The sequence below is a fragment of the Apodemus sylvaticus genome, chromosome 14, assembly GCF_947179515.1.
Source record: "Apodemus sylvaticus chromosome 14, mApoSyl1.1, whole genome shotgun sequence".
NCBI lineage: Eukaryota > Metazoa > Chordata > Mammalia > Rodentia > Muridae > Apodemus > Apodemus sylvaticus.
In genome coordinates, this window is record NC_067485.1 from 65114616 (window position 1) to 65125334 (window position 10719).

The 10719-nt window shown below is 42.2% G+C and overlaps 1 protein-coding gene across 2 annotated transcripts in view; it reads right to left on the reverse strand.

Annotated features, from left to right (window-relative positions):
- Nucleotides 1–10366, reverse strand: part of Plxdc2 (plexin domain containing 2) — a 411297-nt gene extending 400931 nt beyond the window's left edge. For both annotated transcript variants that reach the window (XM_052156655.1, XM_052156654.1), the window contains exon 1: nucleotides 9485–10366. In XM_052156655.1, coding sequence (XP_052012615.1) covers nucleotides 9485–9596 — 112 coding nt within the window. In that variant the 5' untranslated portion in view covers nucleotides 9597–10366. The remainder of the gene's footprint in view (nucleotides 1–9484) is intronic.
- Between the last annotated feature and the right edge of the window lie 353 nt (nucleotides 10367–10719).

The following is a 10719-nucleotide window of genomic DNA, read 5'->3' on the forward strand; positions in this document are numbered from 1 at the left end:
CATCTGAAAAGTCTCGTTATGAGGAGTATTTCCCAGCATTCAGACACCTCTTTTAGACACCTAGAAAGCTGGATATACAAATTCCATATGGTTCAGAGCTACATCAGCACAAAGAAAATGAAAATCTCATCATTTCGTGACCTTTGAATTGTTATTCAAATTCGTAAAGCTCAGCAATTAATAAGTACTTTAAAAAAAGTTATGCTGGACATTTTGTTTTTCTTCCTGGCTGCTCTGATCACATCATTCCTAAACCTATTTTTATTTAAAAAAAATTCTAAACTCCCCTTTATGAATGATGTCTTTCCATCCAAATACTAAGCCAGCCCAACCCTGCTTAGCTTCCAAGATCAGATAACACAAGGTTTGTGTGTGCAGTGGTACAGCTGTAGACTAAGTGAAGGCTTAACTCCTTACCAATGTATTTTCCAGTTTCTCCTGTCCAACCTCCAATTTGTATTTTACACTTTGGGTATTGACATTTAAATCTAAATTATCCCGTTCTAGAAACAGTGACTAAGAAAATTGCCTAAAACAGGTAGAAAAATAGATAGAAACAAAAATATGACTGAGGGATAAATCTAACCAAATACATTCCCATTACACAAGAGGAACACTAGGTAGTTTCTCTCGTTCACCAAACTTATACACAGAAGGCTTCCTGCCTCTGCAGTCAGTGATTCAGTGGAGGTCAGTCGTAGATGGTATCTAACTCCTGTAGTTTATAATCACACACACACACACACACACACACACACACAGAGAGAGAGAGAGAGAGAGAGAGAGAGAGAGAGAGAGAGAGAGAGAGAGAGAGAATAAATGAATGAGTGAATGAATGAATGAAAAAGAAGTCATAAAGTCAAAGTGAGAATGAAAGGCTACTCTAGAGGATGAAGAATTTTAAAAGATTTTGAAAGGCTTGAGGAAATGGAATGGAAGTGATGAATTTGGGAATATAAAGCAGTATTAGAATATTATTAGCTTAAATGCAACAATTATACATGAAATCATTTCCAACACCCAGCCCCATACACATTTTAGAAAGACCTTTCCAGCTGTGGAATGAGTCTGGCCCGTGTGCTAATCTTGATTGCTAACTTGTTGTTGATTTAGAATCACCTACGAAGTTGGTGAGGCACTCATCTGGGTGTATATATGAGGGCATTTCCAGAGAGGATACGGTGATTACAATTTTCCCTGAATGTGGGCTGCCCCAGCCCCCATGGCTGTGAAAGCTTAGTTGGAATAAAAGGGGAAAAACCCCGAAGAGCCAGCAGGCTACCACAATCCCCCTTTCTCTGCTTCCTGCCCGGAATAAAATGAACTGCTCCATTCCCCCTTGCCCTCCCTACCATAAAGTACCAAAGACTGTGAATTCCTTGGGTCAGATAAATCCTTCCTTTATGAAGTTGTTTTATGTCAGGTACTGTGGTCAACAGTGACAAGAAAAATATCTGCTACCCCTGGGTTGCAGCAAGACAGTTTGGGAGGTGAGCTGCACTGCTGTAGTGAGCCAATGAGAACAGCTGAAGCTGAGAGTGGGGACAAGCCACCGGCAGTCAAATCCATCCCAGCATAGAGTTCAAAAAACAATCAGCTTCTTAGTGGCTGCGCCCGCCCGCTGGACAAATGTCTCTTCTAAAAGCAACTTGACAAAACTGAGATTGCACAAATTTGGCTCCCCGTGTGGAGCTGTTTTGCAATGTCCACACAATGAGACTATCATCTGCAGAAGGACTTTGAATCATGCTTGTTTTCAAAAATATATTTGAAATGAACAACAGATGTTAAAAAGATAAGGAAGGCAAAACAACAAAGAAAGAAAACCAGCTGCCCGGCGTGACCATTCACTCCTGATTACTGGTGCACTCAGTTTACTGTGCCATGATGTGGAGGAAGTAGAGTTTAAACTGTGGTACTGACAGGCAGGAGAATTCTGGAAGTGTTTGCCACTACATAGAATCATAAATGCACTATCTTGAGAATGGGGGCAATGTATCATGTCTACTTTCTTTCAATGTAAATCTCCTCCAGAACTGAAATTAACTAATAAATGATAAGTTAGGAGAATACCAAAACCAAGGACTTTTTATTATTTTCCACAGACCTATTCATTTGTGTGTATTGTATGTGTATTATATGCATGCATGTGTGCATTCCATACATGTGTGCATGTGTGTAAGTACATATGCTTATGCATAGATATGTATGTGCTTGGACACACCCAGGGGTTATCATGCAGACAGTGGAGGTCAACATCCACTTTCTATGTTAACTTTTGAGACAGGGTTTTTCACTTATCTCACAGTTTACCTCAGCATTGGATAATCGGCAAACCAGTACTGAGGTTGAAGACATTCACCACTGCTTTTACACAGAAGCTCTTTATCTAAGCTCTAGTCCCTTTCTATCCTCTGAATCACTTCCCCAGCCCGCAGCAGTTTTTCTTATGATGAGCAAATATTTGTATTAGAATCTACACATTGTACCTAAACTTGATTCATTGTGATGTTTGTGTGAATATATTCATTAGCACCCACACTATCTTCTTATTTCTCTCCTCTTCCTTCTCATAAGGATCGCTTCTTCCCTGAGACAGGCTCACTTGTATTTTCAGGTCCTATATCCATACATAGTTTTATGTATCTCCACAAAATCTATGATCCACAAATAAGAGAACAAATATGATGACTGATTTTCTGACCCCACATTCAATGTCTAAAATAATAATCTCCAATAAGATGTAAGAAATACTTCTATGGAACTCTGGATAGGCCCAGAGATAAGTATCTTCACAGGACACAGCAAAAAAAAAAAAAAAAAAAAAAAAAAGAAAATTTCATCTTTCCCTGTTCCCTTTTGCCTGTAGCTCACTCTCCTTTGAGTAATTCATGAGTCAGACAAACATGACTTTTCTTGGTTGTCTTTTGAGCTATCCTGTGGTTCCCTCCGTATTTTCTAAGAATTATGTGGGAACTGTGGTGGGTGTGATAATGTTATCAGGAGAGAGCATCAGCCCTCTACCTTGGGACAACAGAAAACGGTCACTGCCATGTGGGCACTATTAATAATTTCTTATCAGCTCTCCTGGCACCTGTTCTGTTAGTAGTTGTAGGAAAGAAGCTTCGTAGTTTCCCAGTTATTTAAATCTTGAATTTTTGACAAATGACTCCAAATTTAACATGATTCCAATAAAAACTCCAAGAGTTTTATTTAGCAAAACCTAAAACACTATTGTTATATGTTCTAAGTGTCTATAGAAAAAAACAATAACAGAACAAAACAAAACAAAACAAAACAAAACAAAGAACCTGTGAGCATAACATCTGAATAGCAAGAACAAGAATAACAGCCTTGTCCCATCAGATATAAAGACTTATTCTGAAGATATAAAACTGTGTGATACGAGAACAGTAATAATTATGAGTTTCCTCCCTTTATCTTTGAAGTTTATTAGCTTTGTAGGGATTACCCCAGGAATTATCTTTTATAGCAGAACATTCACAGGCCCAGGAATCTGGAAATGCTAGCTCTACATGAAAGATGAGTAACTCCTGCTGTGGCAGGAAGAGACATAAGCAAGGACATACAGACCTCCCTGCTCACAACTGTACCAATGATCCAGGCAGAACAATTATACAAATCTACAAGGAGAAAATTAGCACCAGAAAGATCACAAACAATATCCAAAAGTAAAGAAAAATTAGATGGCATTTATTACCAGACAATGGTTGATTCTTGGAATTATTGAGCTAAAATGCTGAAAATTACAACATAAAAGTCAAGAGAGTACATTATCAAGACCTACGTAGTGAACAGTCAGAATTTAAAAGCAAAATCAAATGGCAGAATTCCTAAAAATAATTGTGTACATTTAGTATGCATTAGTTCATTATTAATAAGACCTAAACCAGCAATAATCAAGGGGGATTGAAATTACTGTTGATCAAAAAATCAGGATTATATTTATTTGTTTGTTTGTTCTTTTTAAATCAGATGCCATATATACTGAGAATATGAATTAATGTACCACAGATCGTTTCATATGTACTTAGTGTGTTTACAGGTATTTTATATTTATGTGATCTGTGTGGAGACCTTTCCATTCAGTTTATGGAAAGAAAGAGCAAGAATGGAAAAAGACCACTCAAAAGAAGACCCCTGTAATGCTGGTGCTGTGTCCAGATATGCTTGCAAGGAGGTCAAGAGGTCAAACGAGCAAAAGCACATTGAAAATAATTACATTTACTGGGTTGATGGTGTTTCAACCTTGGGGAAAACAAAGCAAAGATGTTTACGGATTCAGTATGAGCTGAATGTACCTAATGTACTTTAGTACTTTAGTACACCACAATGTACCTAAAAGACTGTCATGTACTAGTAACAGACACAGAAATAGTGACAACAGTCCACTGTAATGATGTGAGTAAAGAGAATCTATTTGCTCCAGAGCTGCTTGGCTATCCACTGGAGGAAGAAGTAAAATCAGCTTGTTCTTTAGCCCTGCCCTAGAAAACTGCCTTAATCTTCTGAACAGCCCAAGTGTTCTTAAAGGCACTACCATGTCTCAATGTTCTTAACCTGGGGACAAAATTTCAATGTACAGTTTGGCTAGAACCAGCCACAACAAAGACATGAAGACAAGGTAAGCTCATACCCAATGTACAGCCGAGAAAACCTATTTATCTGTTGATAGCGGAATATAAACTGGACTTTGAACTCTTTTAGGAGCCCCATATTTGAAAGGTAATAAGTTGGACTGAGGATGTAGCTCACTGGGAAGAGCACTTGCCTAGAATGTCTGAGTGCCTGGATTTGGTCTGCCCCCAACACCACAAATAAGCAGGAAGTAATAAATCATACATTTAGACTAGTGGTTTCAACCTTCCTAATTCTTTGGCCTCGTAATATAGTTCCTCAGGTCATAGTGATTCCCAACCATAAAATTATTTGTGTTACAACTTCGTAACTGTAATTTTGTCACCACTGTGAACAGTAATATAAATAGCTATGTTTTCCTGTGGTTTTAAGCAACCCCTGAGAAAAGGTCATTTGACCCCCAAAAGGGGTCACAACCCACAGGTTGACAACCTCTGATCTAGAAGACATACTCAAATAAGTTTCAAATAAATATCATTAAGAATTATTAGGGGTGGGGCTGGAGAGATGGCTCAGCGGTTAAGAACACTGACTGCTCTTCCAGAGGTTCTGAGTTCAAATCCCTGCAACCACATAGTGGCTTACAACCATCCATAATGAAATCTGACTCCCTCTTCTAGAGTGTCTGAAGACAGCTACAGTGTACTTACATATAATAAATAATATTTAAAATAAATTTAAATAAATTTAAAATAAATTTAAAAATAATCTTTTTTTTAAAAAAAAAAGAATTATTAGGAGGTGGAGAGATGGCTCAGTGGTTAAGAGCACTGACTGCTCTTTCAGAGGTCCTGAGTTCAATTCCCAGCAATCACACAGTGGCTCACTTCCATCTGTAATGAGATCTCATGCCCTCTTCTGATATGTCTGAAGACAGCTACAGTGCATGCACAAGCACTTGCATACACACACACACTGTGTGTGTGTGTGTGTATGTGTGTGTGTGCGTGTGTGTAAATTATCAAACCACGTAATAGTATGTAATAGTTAAACTCCTCTCACTGGGAAAGCAGAGACAGAAAAGTCTCTGAGGTTGAGGCCAGCCTGGTCTACAAAGCTAGTTCCAGGATAGTCCAGACTTCAAAGACTTAACTCCATGGATAGACAAGCCAAAGAAAAAAATAAGGTTTAAGGCAAGCAGTCACCAGCCAGAGCATTGGGGCACTTTGGTAGGCCTACCTAGATCATGCACTCTGCTTTTAAATTACTATTCTATGGAGCTAATTTTTAATATCTATTTCCATCTTATGGATTGAAAGCAACTTATTTTAAGAACTACTTAAAAGTCTCCCAGGACCATATTCAGGTCAAAAACCCATACTGAACCACAGTGATAATGCTGTTGCATTCAGTCTTGCAAGTATTTATTACATGCCTATATGGCACGTGCTGCAGCAGATTCGGAACGATGACAAGGGACCCGGATTGCAGGGACCAGTGGGCTGGTCTGGTAGAATTATGGTAGAGATGGATCAGTACAAACAAGAGAGAACACCATAACCAACAGACAGACAAAGTCCTTAAGCTTCTTCAAAGGAAGCAGTAAGTCAGAGTATAGGTTTAGGTAGAGATAGAGTTAGTGACAAAAAGAACAAGAGGATGACAAGACCATAGGAACATGTGGTCCTGCCTCAGGGAACAGTTGGTGAGAATTCAAGAATACAGAAGGTGATGGGGTGGGGCACTGGCTCATGGCCTAAGCTCATGGTCTTCAAAACAAGTGGAAAAATCTCAAGATCACAGCTGTGGGTCAATTCATTCATCTTTAAAAATAGTGCTTGTGCAATAGGTCTCTCCTATTGCACAAGCACCATTTCTCTAATGGTACATGTTGTCTGCATCTCTACAGGGGACTGTTTGATTCTTGCGGAGAAAAAACTTGCAACATCTTGCATTTCTTATTACATTCAAGCACATTCTCAAGGATGAGAAATAGTAACAACCATTCCTCAATGTATAGACAACGTCTATATGATACGATTACAATAGTTTAAACTATGTTTACTATATAATAATAGTAATAAGCCTCTATGCAGGCATTTAGGGATGGAAATTCTACTCTAGACCATGTTTCTGTGGCAATCCAAACTTATGTAAACTCAGGCTACAAAAATCTTTCTCAATTTTATGTTAAGTAGCTTATGGAAAGTTATAAGTCATTGCCGGAGAAGGATAACCTGCAGATCCAATAATCTGACCCACACTTGCTTTATAGGAAACACTCATGTGGACTGCCCCTATGTTATAATTTATTGTTATAGATACTGACGCTAACAGAAACGTCAGCCACAGGACATCAACAGGAATATTGCCAACTAAGCTGGCCCACTTCACTGGAAAAGAAGCATAAAAAATATCCAAGCAGAGGAAAAAAACAGTGAAAATACAAGTAAATGACAGATTAAATATGAACTACATGTCTCTGGAACACAAAAACATTAGAAACAGGAACAGAAGAAATTAGTGGTTTCTCTGCCCTCTGGTGGTAATAAAAGCAACCACAGCATTAGAAAAGTAAAAGGCACAATAAACAAATCTGTTATGAAATCAGATGTTTTCCCTTTGCCAACATGCCCGTAGTAGTAAAATAAAAAACCCTGGTTGCTGCATGCCACCTCTCACCTTCTCAATTATTTTCAGGATATTTACTTTCAGCTAAGTTATCTTACAATGGGAAATGGAGTGTTTTCTTTTTCTTCTTCCGTGTTACCTTTCTGTGTTATATATTCAGTAGCTTAAAACCACTTAATTCCTACGTAATTTCATAAAACTTAATGCAGAGTGTTGTTTGGCTTATAGCAAACTCTCAAAAGAACTGATAAAGTAATTTCCCCCTCCTCAGTCCTGTGAGCACAATGTTTCTAAGAGGGCCACTAGAAATAGTGTGTTGGTTTAAAATGCTGGCATATTTATGTTATCAACACAGACATGACATATTCCCCTTAGCAAAAGCGTTCCACAAGCTGGTCTGTCCTAAAGTGCAATGGATTTCATCCCAAGTTTGAAGTCTTAGAATAGCAAACTTAACACGAGTTTCAGTGTAGTATATACTCAGTGGTTAAAAAAAAAAAAAAAAAGAAAAGAAAAGAAAAAGAAAATTCCTAGTCTCTCTTTTATGTAGTTTTTCTGTACATATATTATTTGCTTCCAGTACCAAAGAAGTTTTTAAACAAACAACTCAGGATGAATCCCCTCTCCTCTTTTGCAAAATTGCTTTGTATATTCATTTACACCAAATATGTTTATGGAGATGACTACTGCATCTTTTAAAGTGCTGCTTTCTGAAGAAAGAAAAACTGTTATTTTTTTTCCAGCCAATACAGTGTGCCAAGAAAATAAACAGAAATATGGTGTGCTGATATAAATTATAAATAGCCAAGAACTTATGTCCATTGATGAGGTGACCATGGGTGACAAAAAAGCCAAGGATTTTAACCTCAGCTTTTATCATGTGGTCCTCATGGCCCCTCACCTAGTCCCCAACACACACACACACACACACACACACACACACACACACACAATCTTTCCAGGCTTAAACAGGAGCACCAAGAAAATATCTTTCTCTCTTAAAATTTGCACTGTTGGTAAACACACGACTTGGATTATCCTATGTGCCTCAAGGTAGTTAAATTTTAAGACACTTAAATCCTCACCTGGAGTCCCAGGTGTTCCTCCCTGACTTCTTTCTGTGATTCCTTGAAGGTACACATGACAGCTGGGTATACATGCATGCTTTCTGAGGAACCATTTACCAGTCTTTCTTGAATTCTGTACAGAGCCAGAGCCGTGTACAGAACAAAACAGTACAAAAGTAATTGTCCTAACCAGGAAGTTTTCCTTTCTTTTTCTCTTCAAGTGCTCTTTGCTCTCACTCCCTCTGGGAGTCTACAAGAGCTCACAGATTCCTGCCCTGGTGTTTCACTAACCTGCCTGTTCTTTCTTTGCTGAAGGGCAGAAATAGGGAACGATCTGTGGCTTCACTGTGAATAGAGTGGTCTTGGGAGAAAGCTGGATTAGCCAATCCCTGCTCAGTGTGAGGGCTCTGTTCACTACTACACACCTAGCAAGGAAGGCCACCAGGGCATGGGTGCTGCCAATTGCAAGGATCTGAAGGCCCCCCCTCCTCCAGGGACAGTATCAAGGAACCCGGGGGAACTGCTAGCAAGTAAGGGCCTGTCTGTGAAGCTGACAGGCAGAGGACAATGAGGCCAGGGCTTGTCCTCAGAGGCACGCCCCAACTTCTCCACCTCTTCTCTATCCCTGAGCCCTGCTGCAACTACTGCATCCACTTAGTAACCCCACATTGAAAAATGAGCTAGTGAGGATGTCCAGAAGGAGGGATCTGCAGCCACAAGACATTTTCTTTTGGCGCGGGGCGACCTGCCATCCCTGTCATCAGATGGTTCATCCATCCCTTCCGAGGCGCACAGGGAAGAGCTTCGGAGCTCCAAGGGATGAGAAGCCAGAGGGAAAACAACCTGATGTAACCAAGATTCAGAGAGAAGGATCCTTAGCAGCTGGGCTCTCTTACACCCGCACCTCCTTGGGCTACTTGGGGTAGACAGGACCACCCCCTGGCGCCCAGGTGTGGTAAGCGCCTTAGCTTCAGGGAAGTCCTGATTTCCAACACCTTCTGATCAAGCAAGCCTCTTCCCCCATTTGAGAAACTCAAGTTTCCCAGAAAAAAAAAAAAAAAACAACTAGGAGGATAAGTTTCCCAAGGGCAGATGCTTTGGGTGGATATGGATTGAGGATGGGGGTTCTGAGACACCGGAAGGATCTTCAGATACACACAAAAGCAATTCAGAAAAGTACTTCTTACCATTGCGATGGTCTCCAGGCTCCCCGTGGACGAACTGGAACCGGTCGGTTAAAAAGTGACAAAGTAACATAACTCCTGCAACGGCCAGGTCGACCCTCGGGAACCTCGCCATGCCGCTGCCGCGACCTCCCTCCCCTGCCCAGCGAATCTTTCCTTGAGGCCCTGGGCTCCGGGGTTATCCCTGGGGATGGGGCGACACGGCCGAGCTCTGTGGGTGAGTCTTGGGTGGAATCCGGAGGCCTCTGACAGTTTCGCTAGGATTTCACTCTGGGTAGCAGAGAAGCAAGAAGAGACAGCACAGCCCTCTCCGAACTTCGGGAGCTCTCACCGCAACTTGTCACCCTCGCAGCCCTCAGGCGAGACAGAATCAACCAAGTGCGGGGAGGAAAGGTCACTTGCAGTCCGGCCGGCAAAGTCCCGGGTCTTCGCAGGCAGCGCCACCCGGGCGCCCACAGACGGTGACCTCCGAGCGCCCGCGACGCGCTCCACTGGGTTCAAAACAGATCTAATTCCACTGGCTGCGCCGGTGCAGTTCCAGATCCAAGAGGGCGCTGAGCACCGGAGGAACTTTCCCAGACTTAGGACTCGTCCCGGAGGGCGGTTGGTGTTTTCCGAGAGAAGGAGGTTAGTGGAGGCTGGAGAAACCCCTCCGACAAGTTTTTCTTCTTTGCTTCTCCCAGGGCTGAGCGCGCGTCCTCGCCGGCAGCCGGAGGGATGGGCAGCTCCCGAGAGTGCAGCCGGGGAAGGACCAGCTGCTGTGATCAGAAGAGGGGTGGGGGTGCTTTTTAAAGAAAAAGAGAAACAGGGGAAAGTGAGGCTGCAGCCTGATGAGAGAGCCCCTCCGGGCTAGGGAGGAGGTGGCTCCGAACACCGCGGAGCCCCAGGAGTTTGGTGGCGGAGGCGCCGCCGCGCTTCCCCCGCGCTCCAGCTCTACAGTTTGGGGAGGGAAGGCGGCTTGCCATTTGCTAGATCTGCCGCGGAACCTCCTCTCTCTTTCCTCCGCCCTCCTCCCACCCCCTCTCTCCTCCAGGCTTCTCCCACCTTCCTCCTCCCGAAACCAACAGCCCGCACCGACCTGTCCAATGGCTGAGCTTTGCTCGGGGGGCGCCAGAAAAGTCTCCCACAGCTGAAGCCCAGGAAGACTGGCTGGGGGAAACCAGAGGACCATTGCGGCCCCACGCACCCCTGGAATCTCGAGGACTGGTGCGTGTGGGGTGGTGGTAGATTCTAGTCTC